This window comes from Magnolia sinica, chromosome 2, assembly GCF_029962835.1.
Source record: "Magnolia sinica isolate HGM2019 chromosome 2, MsV1, whole genome shotgun sequence".
Lineage (NCBI taxonomy): Eukaryota > Viridiplantae > Streptophyta > Magnoliopsida > Magnoliales > Magnoliaceae > Magnolia > Magnolia sinica.
Window position 1 is genome coordinate 7,944,430 of NC_080574.1, and position 27,477 is coordinate 7,971,906.

General features: G+C 38.9%; 1 protein-coding gene across 1 annotated transcript; it reads left to right on the plus strand.

Annotated features, from left to right (window-relative positions):
• Positions 1 to 13,274: 13,274 nt before the first annotated feature.
• LOC131233621 (transcription factor MYB93-like) lies at positions 13,275 to 15,062 on the plus strand. Its single transcript, XM_058230405.1, has 3 exons — positions 13,275 to 13,434; positions 13,907 to 14,036; positions 14,190 to 15,062. Exons 1-3 carry the CDS (start codon positions 13,302 to 13,304, stop codon positions 14,926 to 14,928), a joined length of 1,002 nt encoding a protein of 333 aa, XP_058086388.1. The 5' UTR covers positions 13,275 to 13,301; the 3' UTR covers positions 14,929 to 15,062.
• Positions 15,063 to 27,477: the final 12,415 nt, after the last annotated feature.

A 27,477-nucleotide genomic window follows, 5' to 3' on the forward strand; every position in this document is an offset into this window, starting at 1 on the left:
TTAACATCATGCAACATTAATTCTCTTCTCAATCACCTTAGTCCATATATACATTAGTATTACATTGCATTTCATCATTTTCTCACATCTAACTGGCTGGAGTATGCTCTATGGCTTGTCGATATAATCGGAGCAGGTCCACCAGAAACCTTAGCCAGTTAGCCATCGTTTTATCAAAAGAATCAACACATCATCAAGCATCCCATACATCCTATTTCTATATATTTTGTACCTTGCATTCAATCGTTTTGAACGTATGATCTGCGGCTTGTTAATATAATCAGATTTTGCCCATCAAAAATTCGTATCGATCAATCACTATTCCCATCACATCACATTATATTTTCTGTATGCGAGAATTAGTTCCATTCCTCATAAATCAATAAGATCTTGTTTGGGCGGTGGGATTAGAAGGGATTCGGTACGATGGGATTCAAAAAACATAATTATTATCCGTGGCCGGGACTGTGCCCTTTTGCCGTGGATGAGATTAATGCCATGCTATGTTGGTAATACGGTGGTACATTGAATGGATATACCCACCATCATTTGAAATTATTGAGAATAACACACATGTGTTATATCTAAACCGTTCATTTGTTTTGTAACCTCATTTTATGGCATGGGCCTAAAAATGAGGTAGATCCAAAACTTATGTGGCCCTAAAGAAGTTTTCAACGGTAAGTATTCAATCCCCGTTGCTTTCTATGGTGGGGTCCACTTGAGCTTTAGATTTACCTGATTTTTTGGTCCATGCTCTAAAATAATCTCAAAAAATGGGTGGACGGTGTGGATATAGCCCACACATCATGGTGGGACCTACACAACTTGCTAACATTGAGTGAAATTGGCACGGGACCCAATGCAATTCCATCTAATCTAATTCCAAGCTTTTCCATTCTTCCCAAACATGGAGTGGAATTGGCACAGATGAATCCCATCCCACCTAATCCCTATTAGTTCCATTCCTCATAAATCAATAAGATCTTGTGAAGTAAAGACTGTACATCGGTACAAACAGAGTGGGTGCCTAACACCTTCCCTCCCTATAATTGCGATCCCTTACTCGAAATCTTCGAAACGCAAACTCACGAGTCATCTTCGGATTAATAATTTTTAGGTTTTCAATCCTAAGTATTTATATAGGATCTAATCAACTGTAGGATCGTAATAAATGGTTAGTGGCGATTCTAGTCAAATATAATACTTTTTTACCTCCAAACGAAAGCCCTCGATTAAGGCAACTAGTGGAAAAAGAGAGTCGATCTCCTGTCCCCTAGGAAATTCACCCTCTGACGTCCACACTTCACATGTGATATGTAACACAGTAATCTAAAAAGTTTAAAATATGTAACATATTGTGAATGTACCATATATATGAGATCGCACAAATAAAAAAATCCACACCATCAAACATGGAAGCATCGAGTCGGTCAATACAGACAATAGAAATCAGGTTTAGTAGTGGATGATATGCCCCACCACATAAAAACTGATTCTTAAACCTTGGTCTTGAATGACTAAATGTTGTATGGTTTTAGCTCTTGACTCAAAAGTGTTAGATGCAACTTATATGAGCAAACTTGAAGTTGGTGCAATTTGATCTTGTTCCAGGTTGACACTATGAGTCACCCCGACTAAGCCACATTAGCCGATTCACCCAAGGAGATGTCGAGTTTTAAGTCCTCGTATAATTGAGATAAGACAAATTGTGGATTTAAAATGTCCAATCAATTCAAATGGCCATAAATCTACTCCCTTCAATTGATGGGCCACCTTTTGAATGGTCACACACTAACATCTGTGGGATTGGATGTTCTTATACATTTGAATAGTTTCTAATAAAAGTCATCCATTAATATTTGGCCTTTTTCAATTGAAAGTGGCCATTGTTGAGTTCTCCAATATGTCTATTGTTGGATATAATCCAACGGCTAGGATTGCCTCATTGAAAATTGAGTCACTCACAATCTACGATTGGGTCTATTTATATTGGGCTTGATGCAATCCACATTAGCCAATGAGAAGCTGCCATATATCGATACACTCATACGAAAGATGGGAGAAAAATGTACTCACGTCAAGAGAGACTACTAGTGCTTATCAGCTGAAGACACATAGCTTGCTAAAAGATTTGATGCTAAGAATCGTACACATGATTAGGACCCAAAAGGCGATCATCTCTCGTGTGGCATGTAGCCAATGTACACAGGACATGCACGACTTTTAGCATGTCAAGGAAGTTTCTAAAAGACTTGCCGTGTTGGATTCTCCATAACCAACATATACATGGCATGACCATCTCGGATCAACTTAAAGGAAAATTTTCTATGAGGAATGCTCAATATATTCTCAAAAGTTGCAAAAAATTGCAAATAGCGAAAAAGTTCAGAGTAGGATATGACTGCTGTGTAATTGAAAGATTCATGCGCAAGTTATGGAATTTTATGTACAACCACCACAACTTAGAATTTTATAAAAGCAACACTCAAATAAGAGTTCGATGCCCTCGCCAACACAAATGAATTAATTCTTTTAGCTCTACATTGTCATCCCTTTTTGTCCTTTATAAAAAGTTATTAATTTTAACTTCTTAACTTAGTTATTCTATTTTAGTCCAGCCATGCTGCAACAAGTTTGAAGTCGGTAGTTATTAACTTAGTTTTTTTTACTATCCAACACATCGCTGTAGTACGCATATAAGAGTAGATTAAATATCCACGATCTAGTCGTCGCGTCCTCAAATTATCGAGTTCTTACTTGATACATCTTTAGTCACATCCTTCCGACTTTACGCTACAAATGTCTCATAACTGTTTTGATTTTCCACATCGGTTTTGCCAGCACAAGCCACCATATGGTTATTCTTTTCTCTGCTTAATTTTTTTCACTGATTGTACTGTTCTAGTATTCAAATTAATAAAATGGGTAATCTAATCTTATTTTAATTTTGTTCCATCCTTTATTGTTTCATTGGAAAACTTGATTTGCTATAACAATTAGTGACTGAAGATGGCATGATCTGCTCCTAATTCAACTTATTCAATACCTGGGGTCATAAGCATCCAATCGATTCAAGTTGAATATGACTCGCTTCCGGATTTAACAGCAACATGTACCACCAGATCAACGATCGGGATGACAAGACCACGAGCCGCAGTGGTACAAACTCATGGTACATGGACACTATACATATCCTCGGGTTATATCCTGTGCGCGGATGATTATATAATTCCCTTCATTACCGCAGTCGAATGATAGATTCCAGTGCGCCAGGACGCGACAACATGGTTAGGTGGTCCAGACGTTTTTATGTTGAATCCAACGGTTTCGGAGATCCTGGCCATCCAATCTGTGGCGTATTTTAGGGAGTGTGGCTTTCATTTTAGGTTCGTAAAATGAGTGAGTCAAACCGTTGGTATTATGGGTCTTACCTTGGATGACCTATAAATCTCTAAGATTAGAAGATCCAAGCTATTATGGATATTTGGCCTTTCTTCGGTTGCTGTGAATCGTTGATGCATTTGTTAACCGTCTATTAGTTGGGCCACCTGACGAAGGGTTATAGTTTTCCCATCTGGGATATTTTTGGTGTACCAGTCACTGATAGTGGGGCCCATGATATCAATGGATTGTTTCACGAAACCATGTCTTCACTTTGTACACAACGGTGCTGTACCGGCTGAGCATGAAGTTCTAGGCCTGTGGTACCATATTACAACTTGTAGGTACTGGCATATCATGACACCATACACGAGGCGATGAATCAGGACCGTCCAATAAATATCCTTACGGTGTTTGTCTGATATGCCTGGGAATGGAGAGACACGGTTGGTGTCCATATGGTGGGAAGGTTTGTTCGTGAGTTACGTAAACCAGGTGGACCCACGTCTGCGTAAATCGGTTGCATGGCAGACACTAAAAAAAGCATGGAAGTTCTGTAGGCGATTCACGTGAGGATAGATTGAAAACCACACGCATGTGTGCTCTATCTAGGCCATCCATCAAGTGGGTTTCTCCTAACACGCCCTGGCCCAAGAGTCAATCTAGGACGCTCATCAAAAGGGCCAGACATCGCAGAGAAAAACGAACAGCTAGAAAAAGTTGACCTGTTGTTGATATCGATCGCACGTGTATTCCGCCTGATCAGCCAACCAGCCTGATTTTTGTACAAGAGCATGTTACCAGTGGGCCCCACCTGATGAATGGCCTAGATTATCTGCACCAGGTTGGCAAGTGTGCTGCTAGATTATATCTCTTGTTCTATTAATCACGCGTGTGGTCCACTTGATGATCAAACCAGCCTAATTTTTTTGCAAGAGATTTTTAACAGTGGGCCCCGCATGATGAATGGCTCGGATCATCTATGCCAGGTTCGAAAGTATGTGAACACGATCAAATCTTTTGGATCTGTCAGATGCCCTAAGCATTTCTCGGTAAAAGTGTACCATGAGATGCGTGACATCAGGTATCTAAAATCCAAGGATTAAAATTTCATTTTATGGTGTGGTCCACCCGACAAGGAGGCTTGTTGGAGGAAGCAAGCTTCAAATGTCCACGTCACTGGTAGAAAAAAATGCGACCTTTCTTGTGGGAGCTGTGAATTTGGGTTTCTCTTGTGTCCTTAGTCCATAAAACGTGTGCCGACAGCAAATGAGGTAAGTTTGTTGTGGTGAAAAAAACGGTTCTGAAAGTAACAGGAAAACCCAAAGAAGTGCAACTCGCAGTGGCCCACTCACCACACAAAGATGCCTACGTGTGCCAACATGGAATTCTTATGCGAGATCCGTACCGTTCATCTGCTTAAACCCACCCTTCATTTTCCCTTTATCAACGAGTAGATTGGTTGATTCATCGGATGGGCCACTCATTTATGAAATAGTAGATGGTTAGAAAAGGATATAACCATCTGTACTGCGGGACCACTTGATGAAGGGTACTGGTGGTCTTTTCGAGTGGAATATGTTGGGCCCACCTGGCGACTGGCACTGATCCCATTCACATGTGTCAGTTTGGCACGTGTTAAGCGTTGGGTGTGGGGAGTGCATGCAGCAGTACTCAAAGAAATCTCTATTTTAACCCTTTTCTGGTCATTTTTATTGACTCAGTGCAGCCAGGTGACGTGACACTTTATCAATTCCTGTTGCCTCTGTCGCGACTCAATGATCAGCGTGTTTCGCGGTCCACTAAGGCCCACATGATGATTGATCTCAGGATCTGGACCATCCATTTTCTGGTATATATTAAATTGTGACAAGTAATATCTGTAGAAATTTAAGGCAAAGAAACGACAAATTTCAACTTGGTGACACGCAGCTGGAAGCAAACTACAGACGGAGGGAAATCTTGGGATATAAGATAATGGTTGCACTATAGACAAAATGGCACTGGTCTTAAGTAAAACTACAAAGCTGCCATCGATATTATACAGCTGGTTTTCGTACAGTGCGCAGCGATGTTAGTGTACGTACGATGCATGGATAGAGACGACGCGTTGCGCTGCAGTTGGGTGAACCGACGAAAGATTGCGTCCGACCTCCGCTCGGACGATAGGCCGTCCGACCAGCAATCATTTGGCTCCTACCGTGATGTATCTGTATATCACGCTGTCCATCTATTTTCTGATATCAGTTTAAGTCATGAACCCAAAAATTATGCAGATCCAACGCTTAAGTGTAACACACCAAATAAGACTCTCGCATTTAATGCAACTTGCATTTAGTTCTTTGTGCGTTAATGCAACCAAGCTCACTATTTTTGTGGTCTATTTGAGAGTTGTATCTGCCTCATGTTTAGTGTCGTGCATTAAAATGATCCGTGAAAATGAATAGACGGCGTGGATATATAGATACGTTAAGGTGGGACCTAGATGAGCGCTGATCGGACCAATACCTCTACGAGCGGAGGTCGGACGCAATCCGCTTCCGTGAACCGAAGGTGGGACCGAAGCTACAGACAGATTGCACGACTAGTGCTAAGGTCATTCGAGCGCATGGAAACTTTTTTTTTCTCGCCAGCTTTCACATGTTCAGTACATGTGAGCCATGAAAAACGTCGGCAATAATCAAGAGTCTAACGCGGCGTGAAATCCGTCCAATACGGTTATCACCTAGGCAAAAAAAACCATACGTTAGTTTAGATATCCGGTGATACATCGATTTCTAATTGGCCCTCTTAATGAGTGAATCCAACCCGGTTTTTTACTTTATGTGATCTTTGTGATGAAGCCGACCATTTCAATGGATCAGATTTTGTCTCATTATGATACATTAGCTGGAAAAAAGATGGCCAAGAGTAGATAAACATGAAAGCTGAATTCGTCCAAAAGTAAAATATTTGCAATACACACGCGAAGTGCAGCTTACAAAAGTAAGCTTTTGTATACTCTCAATTAATGAAGGAATTCTAGGATGGCTTAAATACTCCATGAAAGACCTCCAACGTACTAATTGTATGGAAACCTTCCCATGCACCTACGTGGGCTGACCATCTCTACGTCCACACGAATTTTAAAACGTAAAAAATGAATTTTAATTTCCCATATTCAACTTCATTAATAAACAGTCATGATCATCATTGAAACATGGTTATGGGTTAATGGCTAGTGGGATTTTTATTTAATGTTAACATAAACCAGGACATGGACTGTTCTGATTACAAGACCAACCCAACATGTGGGCCCCACTGGGCAACTCCGCCAGTGATCTGCAGTTGCTACAGAGGCAAGAGAAACTCTTTTGAGCTGGGGGGATGGTATGAATTTCTGTGTCATGACATATGGATAATCTTAATTTTTTAAAAAAGGGCAAGAGGACAGCAGTAATGAGTTATCTATATCTAGTCATGTGCATTCGAATGCAGGGTATAACCAACTGAGTGTGGGGCCCATAGTGATGTGTATAAGAAATCCAACCCATGTATCAAATGCACCCCATTATGAAAATATGATGCCTGGGAAATCAGCTAAATCCAAGACTCAGGTATCACACACTAGAGGGAAGAATGGAAAATCACACATCGAACAACACAGTGATATTGTGTCCACCTGAGTTTTGAAATGGCCAGATTCTTGGAATGTCCCTTCATCTAAGTGGGTGCACCTGATGAATAGGTTGGATGTCACATAAAAAATACGGCGGCCCCTAACAAAAAATATACAATGGACATCCCCACACAACTGTTTCCTGTGCTTTGGCCCAACTTAGTTTTCGATAAGCCTAATTTTTAAACTCTGCACCAGATGGCTCATGTATTGGTGCCTATGAATGTCATGCATGCATCATGATGGGCTCCATAAAACTCAAACTTACCGTAACTTATGGCAGTGTCGACGGCATTTATCATCGATCGTTTTTCATGTACACATCATGGAAGGCATTTATCATCGATCATTTTTCATGTACGCATCATGGAAGGTAGATTTATTTATTTTTTGAAAACTAATATTTATATGTACTTGTATGTGTGTGTACTAATACTACAAAATATTATGAGAATTTGAAAAATACAAGGATATACAGGAATATATATTTAAGCAATTTCTAGTAGAAGGAGCTCTTTACTTGTTTAGCAATGCAATAATTTTGAAACGAATTGCTTCACCATTTAAGGACAAGATGGAAGAAGACAATTAGACACCAACGAATGCCATTGACGCATTCCATAATATCTCAGCTGAAAGCTCTAATAAAATCCATGAGATATTACCATGTGAGGGAGCGTTTGGTTAAAGAAAGCACGTCAGCTATGAAAAGATTAAAAAAAGGAAAAAGAAAAAGGAAAAAATAAAGATGAATGTCCTAAGCATAGAAGGGTGGTGGAGACTTAGGGCGTTGGCTGCACCAACTTCACCTCTAACCAGCCCAATGGTCAAAAGGGTCACATCCGCCCATGTATATATCATCTCTCCGGCAAACGTACGTTCCCGTCCGACCAAAGCCGATATCCATGTTCATGATCCAAGATTTTCATTAGATGGCCCTCCACAGTATAGTGTTAGGACAGTAGATAAATACAAGCAGACAGTACATGTCTCTATCTACGATCATAACATATAAATGGCCTGGGAAATCAGGTGGACCGTTCATCTGATGGCCACATATGTACATTGAATGTGGATAGTTGGTTAGTATTTTTCTCTTTACATTTTAATAGCACCCATGATTGGGACAGACTTTCGTGATCGTTCACCACCATTTTAAAAATAATGGCTAGACTCCAAATGGCTAATCCAATTGTGGATGTAAAAGATGGTAATAGCTAGACTCCAAATTGCTAATCCAATTGTGATTGTTCACCACCATTGGTGCCTTTGGAAATTAAACTCTCCTCCGTCTGTTTTAATGGCCTGTTTGTCTTACTATTTACTGCAACAATTACAGAGAATGAGTAATAATTACTTTTGGCATGAGTTTGGATGGGAAATGAAAATACTCAGTCAAAATACACTAACATGATGTTAGTGTGGTTGGTATTGATTGATGTCTTAACTTTGTAAATCAACATGTGTTGATGACAGTTCGATGCCATTGAGCAGACTTTGATGCCATTGAAGTATTGCTCGATGCCATCGCAAAAATTTGAAATTTCTCATATTGGTTGTTGGATACTTTGGTGTCTTGTTTGATGCCATCAAAGTTTTATCAAAGTACCATCGAAAAAATTCAAAAAATTTATGATTTATCGTTGGAATGTTTTAGTGTTTAGTTCGATGCCATCGAAGTGTCATCGAATAATCATGCAAAGTTATATAGAATTGCATAAATGCAGAAATTTTGTGGGATTTCCTTCCTATTTCGATTGTGATTCTCCCAGAGGTTATAAATATAGTATAATTGGGATTAGGGTTCACATCTAAGAGCTTTATCATTCGTTCCTATGGTTTTTCAAGGTCTTGTAAGGAGAGATTTCGAGGCTTGTTCGAATTGGGTATTCTCTCCATCTCTTGTAATTTCTAATTTCATAATGATATCTATCACTTTGAGCCGTAATTTTTTTTTTCCTGTAAAAGTTTTTCCATGTTAAATTTGGTGTCTTTGTGATTGAGCTTGATTGTGCGATTGTAATACTTTGCTTGATTAATCTCTGTGTGCTTCCGTGGTCACCCAACAGTTGGTAGGTCCCACTGGAATAATTCTTGCTATCCAATGGATGATTCATAGAAAATTGGTCAATGCAGTTAGTATTATCAAGTTGATATGATACTTGGATCATGGGCCACCAAAATTTGAAAATTGGAGCAAATAGGCCCTTGGTCAAACTTTACCATAAATGCATGTAATTTTTTTAAAAAAAGTGTAATTATTATATTTTTTTTCCTGCATTTATTGTAGTAAATAGTAACAAACAAGCACTTTCTTTAGCTTTTCAATTACAAAGGTTAATGGCTGTAAACATTTAATGATCATTGACTCTTGTGATTGAGTAATAACATCACTTACATTTGATGTAATGATTGTTTTGCAACATTTCTTGTATCATCTAGAAATTCCGATAAAAATAATAATTTTGTAATTTAAAATTATAATGATTAGAATTTATTTTATAATTTTCTTTTATAATGGTATTCGACTCTTGATTTGTAGGTTATAATAATTTCTATGATGAAGATGATAACTTATTTAATTGGTATTTTATAGAAAATTTAGAAACCAAACAAGCCATTTTTCACATTTACATGCTCTGGTGGTCTTGGGTGAATGTTACATACGGGGAGAATTGGGTCATCCTCTTTTTCAAAACGGTGGTTAACCATTAATAGCCCTAACTTGACAATGTAAGACCTTCTGAGCCAATGGGAGCTGTCAGGTGATTGATACCACACATGACTGCCGCTCTGACCACGTCTCACTAACTCAGTGGCGTTTCCCACGAGAAATTTTATCATTGAATTTAAGTACTCCCCATGTAATAATTAAAAAAGGTCTGAAGTCCAACCAGTTGGACGGCAAGTTACAGTCCATCCCCCAGATAATTTCCTACATAAACGTGCTGGCAACAGTTAACCCGTCCAATAGTTTGGCCCCACAATGAAGATTACTTTGTGCAAATATCATCTCCGTTCATTCATTTGATGGAAAGTCTTATACTTGGTTATTTATCAGTGGCTGTCATTGTGCTTTACTGTGTGGCCCACTTTACATGTTGATCATACTGATTTAAGTATAAGATAATTCTCATGATTGTGTTAACCAATTGGACGGTTTGGATATTTCACTTACATGATAGGTTGGAAGTTGTTTGCCAGATGTACTATAAAATATATCTAACTAGTTGGACTTGAGATCTTCTCATAAAAAAATGCAAATTTTCATTTAAAATTCCAGCGAACGTTCCAAAAAAGCCATTTTTTTAAAGTGTCACACATAACATAGGTCCTGAACTAATTATTAAACAATGATTGGGCCGAGAGATTATGAGCTATGTTTGGGTTTCAGATTGGACAAGTGGGTCCCGACGTGGATGGTCCATGCATCGGCAAATTTCCTAGATTTGAAGATCCTAGCCGTAGAATACCTGTTCTTTTATTGCTTGGATGGGAATTCAATATTTAATTTGTTTTTTGTTTTTGATGATTTCTTTATTGGCCACATATATATTGAAAGGTCCAGGATTTTTTTCATCTGGCAGTGGAACGTTTATAATTGGGGCCATATAACAAGTGGGCCCCAGTTGAAAAATCTGAACCGTTGTATGAAGGTGCAAGGGCCGAGTATCAGTTGTTGCAGAAAACATCGTCGTGAACGCCTGAGGCGGCTGGGCCTATGAGGGAAGGAGTTGGTGAGGGTGGGAAACCGGTCACACCCACGTGGAAAGAGACTGGTTACACAAGCGGATATCCAAGCAAGATCTTTGTTACCGCCACCTTCAACTACTTTATTATTACCCGAGGAATGTTATTTCCACGCCCTCCATCTTCAGCCACCGACTGAATTTACACCGGATGTTATATGACTCGGTGAGTTGGATTCGTTCTCAGTTTGAGTCTTGACTCTCCTGAGTCAAGGGTGAAACTGCCCGAGACGAGTGACGTTCGGGGTGAGGGTTTGATTCGAGCCTGAGTCGACTCAGACGGTTGCACCAGAGTGACTGGCTGGCCGATCCGGGTCTTATTAGATTCGGACATGAGTAACATAATGAGGCACTGCATCTGACTACAATTGGATTTGAGTCATGGTTTAAATGCTCGCAGGAGGTCCATTCCACCACCTCATCTGAGTCGAGTCGTATATGGTACCAAAATCGCCCACCTGAGTTGGGCGGGTGCACCCCTGACTCAGGTGAGTCAGGGCTCAACTCAACAACGAATCCGTCGAATTACCATATAAGTAATAATGATTGTAGGAGAGATTACTTGTCTTCCTAATCTTCCATCCATGGGTCCCACCAATTCATTTGTTAGTAGCACATGTGCACTCAATGTAGAATCCTGTCTGTCCTTTTCTCAGTACGTACATGTGGCCCAGCTGATAAATGGGATGGTCCAAAATCCCCACTTCTTATCAACAGGAAGGGTGTAAAAACATGAATTTACATATTTTTACTACACACGCACATGGAAATGGTACTATGAGGTCCACCTCATGGGAACTTCCATGAGGTCGAGCTGTGTGGGCCTACCATGATGTGTGACGAACCTCTGCCCTATCAGTTAGATGAACCATTCCATGGTGGCCACGGGCTTAACAATCACTTCAATCCATGAATTAGGTGGGCCACACCACACACAACAGTTGAGAGAGATTACCTGCCCATTAAAACTTTTATGATCATTTATTAGGCCCACCGAGCTGTGGTTTATAAATCCAGCCCATCCACTGTACGTGTTCCACTTGGATAAATAGTCAGACTAAGTTTCAGCCGCATCCAAAACTCAGGTGGGCCCACAAAATGCTTTTATATGATTTAGGAATGTATTCATTTGGTTTTAGATGGTACGGCCCACCTGAGTTCCCGCTGATTTTTGGGCCCACACAGCTCGACCTCATGGGAAGTTCGACCTCAGGGGAAGTTCCCATGAGGTCGACCTTCTCGTACCATTTCCCACACACACACACACATATATAAAAGATTAAAAAAAATGGCATTTACGTCTTTCTCAAATGGTGCTCACAACCCTAGCATAGATTTCAACTCGGGGAATGCTTCTATGGTGGTCGGGAGTGCGTAGTGCGCACCATTCGTGTAGCATTGGGTCGAATACGTAAGTGGCTGATGGCCATGCAATCCAACGTTAACGTGGAAATTTCAAGGGTGACGAATGTGAGTACTGTTGCGTGAATGGAATAGTTTTTTCTCCCTCATCAGAGGCATCGTGTGACACGCGCATAGGTATGCTGACGTGGTCAATTAGCTTGAGGATTGTTTAAATCAAGGCCTTATGACTGGTTAGACTGTTTAGGGATAATTACTTATTTACCCCTCCCTCCCTGCAATTATAAGCGATATTAGCAATGTGGAGGATATTTTCGAACTTGTCACACTGTCCATCTTTCCTGCTTCATGATGATTGTGTAGGACATCCTTACAATGAAAATGGTAGGCCCCACTATGATAATCACATATCTTGAAAATCAAGCTGATATATTCGTTGGGTGGGTTAGACCACGGTTGTCCTTTGATTTTAACGGTGTAGTCCACATGATGAGCGGATTGGCTCTGATTTTTGTGTTGGGTAATCTTCGTGGTGGGTCATACTGCTTGAATGGTATGGATTTCCTACACGAGTGTTACGTTGACAGAATAGATGTGTCGGCATGACAAGTTATCATGCATGCACCTGTAGCTATTTAGTTTTCTAATCTAATCCATACGTTGTTTTTATTTTCTTCATATCTAACTCAATGTTATAATTATGAGTTGAGATGAAAGGTCCCAAATATGTGGGCCTTACCTTGATAGATCTGGACTGTCCACTCTTTCAAAACTTTCCCAGGTTGGACGGTCCTAACAGTCAGATTAAGCCAAGATGAGCATTCAATCTATATATTGTTAGATAGTTTATGGGAGAAATTTCAAAGCAAGGGAAATACAAGGAATTGATGGGCCCCACCGACGATTGGGCTATTTACTTACATGTCAATTCAACAAACGCACACGTACACATATGAAGCAGGTGAGTGATTGTTGTTTTGAAGAGAAAAGGGTATTATTGGAAATGAAGGGAGAAGAGAAGGTGCATCAGTCGTTTTCAAGAAAGAATAAAAAAAGAAGAAGAAGAGCAGCAGCCAAGAGGGTATAAAAATATAAGAAGGGAGTTAGTGTAGGAAGGCGAGGAGTGAGATTGGAAATCAGAAAAGAGAATGGGAAGATCACCTTGTTGTGATGAGAATGGGCTGAAGAAAGGGCCATGGACACCGGAAGAAGATCAAAAGCTCGTTGAATACATTCATAAGCATGGCCATGGCAGTTGGAGAGCTCTACCTAAGCTCGCAGGTAGATGACATCTGTGCATTTCTCTCTCTCTACATACGCGTGTATACATGTAATTGAGGTTGGTTTGTTGCTTGTGTATGGGAATCTCTCTCTATACTTTATGTACGTACGTATGCATGTATATATGTAAATGAGGTTGTTTTGTTGCTTGTGTTTGGGAAGATCTCTCTCTCTCTCTCTCTCTCTCTCTCTCTCTCTCTCTCACTCTCTCTCTCTCTCTCTCTACACTCTATATATGTATGTATATATGTAGATGAGGTTCTTTTGTTGCTTGTGTATGGGAAGATCTCTCTCTCTCTCTCTCTCTCTCTCTCTCTCTCTACACTCTATATACGTATGCATATATGTAGATGAGGTTCTTCCAAGTTATGCATTTCAGGTGGTGTGTGCCCACGTTTCTTTCTATTTTTTATTTTTAAGAAAGAAAAAAAGAGTGTGTATGTAACTGATAGTATAGTCTTTCTTTGTACAGGTCTTAATAGATGTGGGAAGAGCTGTAGGCTGAGATGGACAAATTACCTGAGGCCGGATATCAAGAGGGGAAAATTCTCGCCGGAAGAAGAAGACACCATTCTCAATCTCCATTCGATCCTTGGAAACAAGTAATTCACTTAATCTTCATGTTTCACCATCTCTTTGATAGCTAAAAATTATGTTATTATTATTTATTTATTTTTAATTTTATTTTTTACATTTAATATGTGATTTTTTTTTTTTTTTGGTGTATTTATTCTTTTGTTTGTTTTCCTATCAAGGTGGTCTGCAATTGCGACGCATCTCCCCGGTCGTACTGACAATGAAATTAAGAACTTTTGGAACACCCATCTTAAGAAGAAGCTGCTCCAGATGGGTTTTGATCCGATGACCCACCGGCCGCGGACGGATCTCTTTGCCAGCTTGCCTCATCTAATTGCTCTGGCCAACCTAAGAGAGGTGATGGATCAGCAGCCATGGGAAGAACAAGCAGTCAGGCTACAAGAAGCTCTTCAAGTGGCTAAAGTTCAATACATACAGTACCTTCTTCAGTCATCCTCAATGAATGGGTGCTCCTCTTCTAACAACCCAAGCAGTTATACAGATATGGAGAGCATCAATCTATTCAATTCAATGCCATCACCCAAAGAGACCATGTTCTTGAACCCATCCTGCCAATTCGAGAATGGGAACACCCCGTTTTCTCTTGGACTCTCTCAATCCCATACAGTCAATGACCAAATCCCATTCACCCCATTGCAAGACTTTCAATTCCAATGCAATTTTCAGCCACCTTTGGGCAGTGAAGTGAACCAAGGTTCCAGCTATTCCATGTTTAGCCAAGAAGACAACACACCGAAATCCTCATTTCTTCCAACTCCCCCTACAACCCTTGTAACAGACAACTCAATCAGCAATGCAGGGGATGCATGTAGCACTTCTAGCTATGGTGGAGGTGCTCCTCCTTCCTTTTGGCCTGAGCTCTTTCTTGAAGAACCTTTTATCCATGAGATTGCTTGATTTGAGATGGTGAGTGTTGGAGCTGCACCACCACCCCTTTTTCACCCCCTCTTTAGTGTGCATTACCACTACTATGCATAGATCCCCTTTGATGAATGTTCAATGCATCTCATATATACATATATACATACCTTTACTCTCTCTCTCTCTCTCTCTCTCTCTCTCTCTTTCTCTCTCTCTCTCTCTCTCACACAGACAAAGACACGTACACACACAAAAACAAACACGCTAGCGTACTTGCGCGTGTCTCTTTTTGTGTATGTTGTATATGAGAAATACTCTCACACACAATTAGTTATATGTCCAACTAGTTGGTGTGTCGGGGCGACCATAGTTTTTGTATGACATACCACTGACTAGTCGAACGTACAACTACGTTGTGTGTTATCTTCATCGGTATGCATACACGTTTTCCTATGGGATCGGGATCCTCGCCACAAGTAGAAAAATCCCTGCTTATTGCAATCTAATTGGGCCACGTCATCAAAAACCGCATTTTATGCAACAGTGCTGACAACGAGACATGGGAAAAATCAGAATACGGGAGAAGGATTTTTCCCATATTCTGATTTTTGAGTACTGCAACCGAAGGCCATTGTTGGCCGATTTATACCGCTGATGTTATGCTGTGGATGGACCATGGCCAAGAACCTCTTATATTGAAACATTATAACCATCCAATATTAGGTCCTTTTATAGGTGCGAAGTGGATTATCTGCGTATTTTCTCCTTCATTTATACATGGGGTTTACTTCATAGTGTGAGAAAGGCCGGGAAGGACATTGTAGAGGTAGATGATCAATGATTTAATTGAGGATATGATCCTTGATAGAGTGGATGGTTGAACGAGATTCATATAGCTGACCTCAATTAGTTAGAATAAGGCTTCAATGACAATAGTGATGAAGCAAAGGTGAGGACAGTCCAGTTGGGGCCAGGCAGATTCCTTCCACGGAGAGATTTTGAAATCATCTCTGGGGTTCTTCGCTCTTTCGTTTGGTTTTTTCCTTTTTTTTTTTTTTTTCCTTTTGCATATCCTTTTCCTTCTTTCTTGTTGGCCATGATAGGCTTCTCCCATGTCCTTTCCCTGGGAAAGCCCGAATGTCTAGATACTTGTATATTTTCCAACAATGAATGAAGGTTTCCTTTGAAAAAAAAAAAAAAGTCCAGTTGGAAGTTTTTTCGGCACGATATATCTATAATGGGCCATGAGATCAATGATCTAGATCATTAAACAATAGGCCTCACATGCAAGAAGTGAAGGCAGATAGCAAGCTGTCCTTTTTTTTTTTTTTTTTTTGGCAAATGGAGAAACGTGCATCATAGACATTTATTAATATTCATATTTTTAAAATAGGAATAATTTATGGAGGTACACTTATATTTATTCTATAATTTCACTAATACACATTATATTTTAATTAGTTGATGATATATACAAAATTTTCTGACATTTTTTATACACTTGATTAAAGAATCAATCAAATATTTTAAGGTCATGACTGAGATATGATTTTTATTAAAAAATAAATTAATCTTTTATTTTAAATCTTTTCTCAACCACAACTTGTCCTCCACACTGCGTTCTGGCACATCACATGGCTTCGCTGGGAGTCTGAACTGTGTTTTAAAGACCATGGTTTGTACTAATGGGACCCATGGTTAAGAGATCCAAACGGTTAGTTTGATGGGCCTTGTAGCCAATGATGATATTTCTAAAATTTGTCCAGATTTGAGTATCTTGGATATAGGATAGTTTGCCTTTTAATTGATTGAATGGAACCATTGATAGGTCTAACTATTTCTAAAAAAGAAAAAAAGGTCTAACTATTTCTTCGTTGTCCACCTATTGAGTGGGATATTTTTGGTACATGGATGGGATCCATTAAATACTGATTTGAATCATTGAATGGGCCCCACCTGTACAAATTGAAATCCACAACGGCCGTTGCTTCACCAGTACAAACTCTAACAAGTGGGACGCACAATTAGGCCCTTCAACAGGTAAACCTGACGTTGGCTTTTGATATATATATATATATATATATATATATATATATATATATATATATATATATACACACCCTGTTTTTTTGAAAAAAATTAAATAAAAATAAATAAATAAATAAATTAATTAATTAATTAAAAAAAAGGCCCTGAAATTGAGTTGGTGTGGCTGACCCTGTTTAAAATTTTACTTTTGGTTGGCCCAGTATCAGCCAATTACCAGCATAGCTTTGAAACCGTTGGATCGACTCGAAACTTGACCTCTATGACAAGGAGATATGAATATAGCCAGTGGATCATATACTGGTTTTTGTATTTTATTTTACTTATTTTAACTGCTGTAAATACCTATCTCTATTCTTATTTTTAATTTCTAATAATCAAATACCGAGTCAAACTGAATGGAGACTCATTGATAAGTCTATGTATCTTTAATAAGAAGATTAATGAATATATAATTGTATTTATAGTATAAATTATAAATGTACATTTTTAATTTCCATTTTATATATTTGCTTAGGTGGATGCATTCGTGCATTTCACGTGGACATCTGCAAGTCATTTGCTTTCCCATTTCTAAACATAAACAACATGAGGTCTAGGCAATAGCTGCCAACTAACAATCATTGTAAGTGTTTAATTTTCAACGGTAATCGGTAGGCCCTGCAACTAGTCTACGGTCCACAGGTCTCAGCAGCCGGAAATGTCATGTAGGCTCCACCAGCTGGGTGAACTAGTAAAACATTGCATCAATATTGAATAAAGAAGGGCGATCTGAACGGCCACGATCGATCCTGAGTAAGAAGGGTAGCGATGATGGTATCTAGACCGTCCATGTATGGCCTTGGCTGAAATTGGAACAGACCAGACTTGCCTAGCCATACAAGTAGTGACTATTAAGTGGACGGTAAAGATGGAAATGGTTGATGGCCAACATTCAGCCGGAAAAAAAAAATGATGGCTAGAATCATATGTATGGTGGGATGTACAATCAAGGGCATAGACGGATAGGGATACACCACGTGTCAGTTCTTGGACGCAAAACATCCCTTCCGGACACAGGATCACACTCGAGCCTCGCTGATAGGCATGCCAACACATTCCTCCAAGGACTTATATGATACTCATTCTAGCCTTTGATCAGTCCATGGCCCATGTTTCAGTAATCCATACCGTTAGACTGTTGCGTCCAGCCGTGAATGGACTATGGACCACTTTCTATCAATAGGAAGATATTAACCTTTCGACAATTAAGAAGAGACATTAACAGTCCATTTTAAATGAGTGAAGTATCAGGATTGGTGCTTTGATCTTCCAACCTGGGTGATATTTTGTATGTGGTCTATTGATAGTGTATGGTAATAGATCAACGGTCTGGATTACTGAACCATGGGTCAAACTTGTCAGAAATGAAAAACTGAGTATAGTGGACAACGAAAGGCCGTGTAATATAAAGTTCCTCCTCCAAAGAGGAAAAAACAAGGAGAGGTTGAGACAGGAAAAGGGTGGCCGTGCAGTTAAAGGGTTGACCTTGGCGTTCTTGTCAAACTTGTGACGTCCAACGATCCGCATTGATAGGCATTCACGGAAATATTTATTACGACTTGGAGCATGTAATTTCATTATTCACACTTTTAATATAAATAATCTTCTCGCCCAAAGAAAATTGTCTGATAATAAAATAATCAACTCATTCAAGTAATCTTCTCGTCCAAAGAAAATTGTCTGACAATAAACCAGGAATTCGGATTTCCTGTTTGTGTCAAGGATTTCCTGTTTGCTTGCACTGTGATTGGGGCATGTTTGCTTGAATTTTTGTTAGGCGACGTTATTATTGACTACTGCATTAAATGAAAATAGTGATGATGTGACCCAATAACAATACAGACAAACAAGAAATCCCCGCAAATACTGGAGCCGGACTCTATGAGATGTATCGATAGGGCTAGTAGTTCCGGACAGATTTACCTATGCAAATTAATAGCATAAAAAATAAATGAACATCTCATGTTTACAGCTAGAGGCAACTTCATCATTTAAAGGTTTTCATGCTAGTTAGGCAATAATAACATCTCCTCCATTTACATAACTTATATTTTCGAGAATTGTTTAGGAAGCCATAGTATGGAAGAGCATGAAATGATAAAGAAGAAGACCGCTCCGAGTCTTCCTCAAGTTGTAAAAGCCTTAAATTTATAAGTTAGATTTTTGAGTCTACAAGATATAAAAAGGATAGAAAATTTAAATATTTTTATCGAATAATGATTTAACATTTGTCGATTATCTCATTCATATGAAAAACTCAAATCTTAATTTAAAATGATCAATATATATATATATAAGGTTAAATTTACTAAAAATAGAAATATCAAATAAAATTTAATTGGGCATTCCAAACATCATTATAAGCAAATTTTTAACAAAATTGAAAACCCTTGAACTATACGACTATGAACATAAGAAAAAAATGAAAATTATTGTAGTAGTAAATTTTTTCTCCTAAAATTTTGATTTGGACTTTCAAGACAAGCGTTTCTCGTGAAACATACGTCTACGGCTTACTTACCCCAGATGCATCATTACATAAAAATTGATAGGTCGTGTGTTTCATGATAGTGCTTGAATAAAAAATTATAGTTATGTTGACACTTTAAATGATAATTTCTCCATATTTAGAATAAATCTCTATGAATTAGATACACTTAAGTCCCAATTACATCATGCTGTACATAGGATTGGGTCCAGTTTTATCAGACTACTTTCACTCAAATTTAAAATTCTTTTGGCTCAATCATGCTAAGAATACATCCGTGACACATCTTACATTACTTTCCAATAAAAAGTTTGTGACCCACCATAATGACTGCTAGACTTGCGCTCCTAACATTTGTTTTGCCATTCATGTTGCTAATCCAAAAGGTTTAAAGTAGGCCACAATATGAGAAAGAATAAGGCTGGAATACCAACCACTGAATGGTTTTGAGCGCGGTTTCTCTTGGCCTTACTCTTGCTCGGGTGGTAGATTCTCGAGAGTTTCAACACCCGGTCAAGGGTTTGAGTATCCATAGGTGGTGAAAACCCACTACGGCATGAGTGTGTGGGGTGTGTGCCTGGGCGTGTATATATATATATATATATATATATATAAACTACTCCCACACACAAACACTTTCAAACTTTGCCAAAGTTTGAAGGATGATATACAATTGCTTAGAAATTATATTCTTAGCACAAAAGTAATTCCAATTAGGCTATTCAAATTATGATCCTAATTTAGATGTGTCAAGATGTTTCATGAACTAAAATTTATGCTTAGTATCTAAATATTAAATTGGTGGACATTTATTAGACATTTAAATATGAAAGATGTCCAGTGGTCTAATCTCACCAAACAAGTATATATGAATCAGAGGTTGAGATTGTTCATGAACAGTGACTTATTGAACAGTGCCTTAATGACAGTGGGATACACAATTTAGAAGATTTAATTTGAGCTACATGTATAACTTTTAAGTGCCTGCATATCATGCATCCTATGCTGCCAGCGCATCAAATAACTCCCATTCGAGGACAACCAAGTTTCTGTACATGGCCAAAAAGAAAGGAGGAAATGAAAAACTGTATCACATTTTTCTAATGGGCAGGTGAATTTACTTTTCTAACAAGCGATATTGACTGTCCACCACAAGTTAAAAGTCCCATTAAGCTCATCCGACCATACAAGTGGAGTTTGACTCTTTTTTTTAGCCCCACTCATGGCAACTGGTCCACGTTGCTGACATATTCGAGCTGTCGATCACGTGGCCCACTGTGTCGATCACTTGATCCGAAAATCAGGGCCATTGGATCATGAAGTGGGGCACGCGTGATCATTGAATGTGGACCATCGGCAAGTTTTTCTAGGATGCTCATTCTCTACAAACATGGCCCACCTGATGAGTTGTAAGGCCAGTTCATCTACACGGTGAGGCCCTCCTGATGGATGTGTTGGATGTGCTCTCAATAGTCTACAAAGTGTAGATTTGTGCATGGGCTTAGAAAACCTGTATCAGGCATGTCGTAAGATCCGACACGTGGCATGATTTAAATGGTCTGATTGGAGAATTGGGTCCTTTAAGTAAAACCCAAATAAGATTACAGTGGGAAAACTGCATTAAAGTCAAGTGGGTCATGCTTGTCAAACTAATGTAGAAAACATGATGTTAGTAGGTTTGATCTTCCCAATAGGAAAAAGAGGAACAAATCCCTACCTAATCTTACCTCATTTTTTGATACTCAAAGTTTCATATGTCATGGCATATGCATGTCAATCACTAGATAATGTACCAACGATGCTCAAACACAAAGCCATGTGTTTTGGTCTCCGGTTTGTACAAGTGGGGCCCATTTTTCACTGATCCAAACTGCTGATCTGATCTTTTCATCATGGATGGCCCATGCATAAAAAAATACCCAAAATTTAAGATCTCAGCCATAGAATATATAAATAAATATATATATCCTTATTGTTGGAAATTGTGGACCGTGCTGTATTTTCCATCTTGACCGTGTCTTCGTTGGGCATCTATTGAAGTGTTGGGATTTTTTTATTTTGGAGATTTCTTCTGGATGAGCCATCAGCAGTGGGTCCCATAATACAGAACGTTTGGATTATTGAACCATGGGTCCCACTTGTAGAAACCAAAGTATCAAAGGGTGATGTACAGACCTCCGGTCCATGCATTGCATGGGGATGGTATGGTGGATCGGGTAATATGTAGTTGGTGGCAACGATATGGAAATGATGGGTATGAGTAGCAACATCAGAAAGGGATGTCCCAATTTTTATGGGAGTATTGATATAAGTCACCTAATTTGTTGGGTTGTCCATCTTTGGCTGTCTCATTCTCTGTTGGCCCACCTAATATCATCCATCTCATGTGCCTATGATTATTCACTAATGGAAAGCTTTACATGCTAATGGCCGTACTTCCACATGCATCATACATACATGTCATGGGGGGTATGGTGCAAGGCAACGCATGTGGCGAGAAGAAGGGAGTTAAAGAGATTGAAGGGTGTTACTATGCCACAGGCTGAGAGGTCTTATACGATAGTGCGGTGCGGGATTACTTTTCACTGTGGTTACATTTTAGGTGATTATCTCAACTATTTATGCTCCTGTTATTATCTTATAGAAGCTATAGTCTTACAAACATGCTTAGTAGAAGAACTTATCTTTTAATAACAGATTTTACATGAGTTATTAAAATCTACTTTTTAATATTTCAAATTTATCCTCATATAGAATCATACTTTCAACAAATCTTTCTTAGGATGGCTCTCTAATATATAATCTAGAATATTAATGGTTAATTAAGATAATCATATAAGATGCAATCCAAAGTATGTTTTGAGAGAGAGAGAGAGAGAGAGAGAGAGAGAGAGAGGAATGCTCACCTGTGCCATGGAAAAAGAGAGGCAAAACTTAATGATGTAGCACCCCATAAAACCTAATGGCCCAACTGTCATTTCTCGAAATTCAAGTACAGAGTGTGCACCCTCAAACCCGAGTTTCAGTTCGTAACTCGTATACAAAGTGTACTAACTTAATTCCTTAATCAGTTTAATCAGAGGTGATAATTACATTCAGTCTACGTTCCACCCCAATTCCAATCACACATACGTAACACTTAGCACTAATCTACCAGACATATATAAATCTTGATAATTCTTATGATAATATAAATATTAAAAATCATTCATTTATTATACTATCATACTACAAATATGTTTATTTCAGACTAATATTATTTTAATTAGATAAATATAAACAATTTCTTAAAATCTTAAAATCAATACAAATATGTATTATACATTAATCAAACTATTTTGGTAAATAAATCACATAATCAGAAATAGTCTAATACCGTCACTTCATTTTCAAATAAGTATGACCACGTTTCACATGGGTCGTATTTAGGTGTGGTAAATCCTTCCGGTTCTTGCACCACATCATCTGCTAATGGCCCCTCGTACGGTTTTTCCATAAATAAAAAGGTAAGCTGGTCAGGCTTAGTGAAATAACCCAGTATGGTTCATAATCATAACAATTAAAATAACATAAAAATGTCTGTACAATGATCATATGGATGCAAATGGTGTATGAATGCATAAGATGAGATGATCGTCCATCTGCTTGAGTTGGAGGTCATCAACCCGCATCCACCCTTTGGGTAAACTTCCACCTTTTGGTAAGCTTGGATATAGCCCGCATCTGGTAACGCTCTACCAGGATCGGCATTTCTTCTAGGAAGGTCCTTAGGATCGACCATTCATTATACAAATGCAATGAATGATGGATGATATGTAAATGCATATTTTTCATATTTGATATAGTTGTATTGATCAGAATATTCACATATAAATTTAGCATACAATTTTCAAAATAAAATACTCAAATCAGTATATTAATTAATCAAACAATCACAAATGATTTATTTTAATTTTAATGAATTATGGGACAAGTTGGGTTACTCACCTGAGTCTGATAGTATAGACTCTGCGAGGTAAATAGGTTAGTTTGAATTCTAATGTCATATCAATTATATCAACGATATTATTATTCATCTATTTTTATTACGTGGTGGGGCCTGCCTTTGATTAACATCCTAGGTAGCTAAATCCAAAATAATTAAATAATTAAAATTTCTAGTTTATATTTCTATCTTTTATTTTCTTTTTAATATTATAAAATTGATCGAAAATTACTTGATCGTGGTGACCCATTGGATGATTAGATCAATTTGAAATTTAAGGCATTATTATCTTTTAGTGCTTAGGATCAAATGATCCATTTAGATCTATCTTAACACAATCAAATTACACTAATTAAATCTATTCCTAAAATTACTGAACAGATCTAAAATCATAAAGCATCACTTTGTTAAAATTATCTCTACACACTATATAATGATCATGTAGATGATCTACACCATCCATTGTATAGATCAAAAAGAAATTAACAACATAATAAAAAATTAAAAAGATATAAGGGTTAAAACTTACCTGATTAAGCCTTTTTAGAATCTCCTCTCCCTTTTTCAATAGGGCTTCCTATTTTTTTTCTATTAAACAGAAACCCCTGTATTAAAACTTCTTTCTTAATTAAGAATGTCTCTACCAACTCAACTATTGACTTGTTTTTATTTTTTATTTAAAAATAAAATCTTAAATATTTATTTTAATTTTTTTAATGCACCAAAATTTAGAGTTGTTACACCAACTTTTATTCTGATTTAAAATTTTAGTAGACCATGAACAAAAAGAGAGGCAAATCAAAAGAGGAAACTGTTTCATTTTTTTATAGCTCACCATAGTTTTGAATCAAGGTAAAAGCTATGGGGTTTTCCTCCTCAGGTCAAAGGAGATGAGGTGCGGTTCGGATGCCACAAACAATGGAATCCCCGCACTGCTCGACCAGTCCTGCAGCCTGCTCGACCGATCGAGTGAACAGTGCTCGACCAATCCTAGGTCTCTCAACTCAAAATTTAGCGAGCTCTGTGAACAGTGCTCGACTAGTCATGTGAACAGTGCTCGACCAGTCCTGCAGCTATTCACTCCCCAAGTATAGGGTTGTGATGTAGTAATAAACTCGGTAAGACCGAGGTCGAATCCACAGGGATTGAAACCTGTACGTGATCTGAAACTAACTAGATATAGAACTAGCCTAAGGTGCAATCCAAATCCAATGTAAATTGATGAATAATGGTGAGAGATTATTGTAAAACTTAAGGAATTCAGAGGAAGGAAACTAGGGATTCAGAGGATCCACTTATAGGGATCAGGGAGATCTTTTGCCTGTATCAAGAATTATTGAATCTAAACTGAATTTACTTGATCTGGTTTTCAAGAGATGAAAGGTATATGAATTAGAATGGATTCCATCATCTAACCATGCCCAGGAGACAAAGCAAACAACAGGATTAAACTAATTACCAACCAATCAATATGCTATGAAGGTTAGGAAGGGTACCATCATCCTACCATGCCCAGGAGACGATGGTGAACAACAGGGCTTCCTGACGTCATAACATCAAAAGGGAAAGGAACATGATCAAAGCTATCTCAGACCCATTGTAATTTCAGTCACAATAGACCATTAAAAAAACTACAAACATCCCTTAATATAAATTAAACCAAAGATCTCTTCAATCTAAACAAAAGGTACATGTATCAAGTTCTCCCATCACGCTACAAGCTTCACCTCTTAGCCCTAGCTAAGAGGTTTAGCCACACATGAAAGGGGCTAAAATAAACAAACAAAAGAAAAAGAAGAAAAAAAACACAGCAAAAAGCTTAAAGTTAAGAGAAGAAACTTCTCTTTCTCTTTCGTTCCAGCTTCAAGCTTTCGTCCTTCCAACCAAGCTCCCAGATCTTCTCTGTTTCTCTTTTCTCCCCCTTTCACATTTCAGCCAAGCTCCCTTTTAAAGACAAAAAGCTCTTCCCGGAACTGCTATGGAGTCGTAAAAGAATTAGGCTGCGGAAGCTGAAGAAGATCAGTCGTGAGGTTCCGCACTCCATGCAGAAGGTTTACGCAGTAGGGAAGAAAAAACAATGCATCTGATTTACATTGGGCCCAGTTTTTGTAAAAAGAAATCGTCCCTATGGACAGTTTTTATGTAGCTTTTAGATGAACGGTCTGGATTACTGGACCGAAGCTTATCAGAATCACACAATCAGCCAACAGCGGCCGTTTTTTCGTCGGGCGCGCGCAGGCTACAAACAGGGCTCTTGCGCTGATGCTTGGTGGAGCACCTGATCGACATCAGAGAATAAATCCATACCGTCCATCAGCTCTTTCGCTTCATTTCAGTCAGACATGGAGTTTTTTTTTAAAATTTCTGATGATGCGTCCCACTAAATCTGGGCTTCAGCTGTCCAACTGCGTTTGACCAAAACTCTTCTAAGTGTGTGTGCATGGGTTTGGAGGAACTCTTTTTGTACGGTCGGTTCGACCTTCTGGAACGAATGGATGGCTTGGATCGTCCTGATCAATTCAGATGGTGGCCCAACATAATTTTTCGCAAGCTCCGTTGCGAAACAGAGCTTTTGGAACTCTGTTTTGATGATCGGTGGGCCTATGATCAAGGTGTTTAGGACAATCCGATCCATTCATTGGAATGCACTCGAAAAATCATTCGAAAAGGACTATTTTTGAACTAGAATCGGTGTGGCCCATACGATCTTCTGAGCTACCGTTCATCTTGCGTGCGGTTAAGATCTTCACCCGTATGCTTGCATGAAGGAGAAAGGAAACCTAGGCGTCGGTTTTGACTAACCCTTGGAACGAATGGACGGCTCTGATCATCACTCCGGGCGTCTAGTGGGGCCCACTGGCCAAAACCGCAGCTGTAGTGTGAAGATGCTGGAGCTTTTTTTTTTTTTTTGAAATTTTGAGAAGATATCGGTCAGCGTAACGCTGACCGATTGGGACAACTGTGGTGCACGGCGAGTGCGTGCACATTGTGCACATGCACTCTCTTGAGTGGGGTCCACCGAGATTTTTGTGAGAGATCCATTCCGTCCATCCTTTTCCTCATCCACTTTAAGGCGTCGATAATGAAATTTAAGTATATCCAGATATCAGGCGGGCCCCAAATCACGATTTTAGGGGCTGATCTGTCCGTTGGGCCACTTCCGGAGGGATTTGAGGGTTGAAATTCGACATGTACGGTTAATTTGTAGGCCCTTGGCCATGTATGAAGTTTTGAGCTGAACGAATGGTGGGAACCTCATAATCTTGCATTCTGGCTGACTTTCAGGCTGCTTGAGCTTCAGTTTCTCGATTTTCGTGGATCCCTGGCGTCCGTCCCTTGCCATGGTGATTCTGAAGCGCCAAATCCATGCATTTAGCACCCCGATCCAATCCCAGCTCGTAAATTCACCTTGCAACAGAAACATGATTAAAATGGGCTATTAAACGGTAACATGTTCATAAGTCCAAGCAATAACTGGGTCTAATATGCAATATTTGACCCTCAACAGCAGCCTCCACGACCAGTCCTGGTTACGCAGATTTGAGTCCGATTTTGTGTGGGATTAGGAATTTTGAGGTGGCTTTCGCAAGGGTGCGAAAGAGAGTTTCCTAAACTATAAATAGGAAATCCATAGGGTTTTCTAGGGTATGCAAGAGGGTTTCCTAAAGCTTTGCAAGGATTTGCTAAAAGGTTTAGGGCTATCAAAGGTGTGTGAGAGAGAGGAAGCTTGTGGAAGGGAAGTTATGCTTGTAGAGGTGATTTACTATATCTCAGCGCTTCCACGTCCTCGTAATCGGTGAGATCTCTCTGTTTTTCTTTTATTCTCTTATTGTTTATCCACTCTTGCGTGAGTAAAGAAGGTTGTAACGTTCTACTTCCTAGTGGATTGTTGATCTGGACGAGGTCCCATGATTTTTGCCTCTTTGAGGGTTTTCCACGTAAAAATCTCTTGTGTGGTGTGGTTTGTGCTTTGATTTATTTCATTGCTTTATTATCCCGTAATTCTAGTTTGTTCTGAGAGGTT

Excerpts from the sequence above, each read along its gene's own strand:
- LOC131233621 (XM_058230405.1), top strand. The coding sequence starts at position 13,302 with ATGGGAAGATCACCTTGTTGTGATGAGAATGGGCTGAAGAAAGGGCCA. Across the intron at positions 13,435-13,906 it reads AGCTCTACCTAAGCTCGCAG|GTCTTAATAGATGTGGGAAG; the intron begins GTAGATGACATC and ends TTCTTTGTACAG. Across the intron at positions 14,037-14,189 it reads CATTCGATCCTTGGAAACAA|GTGGTCTGCAATTGCGACGC; the intron begins GTAATTCACTTA and ends TTTCCTATCAAG.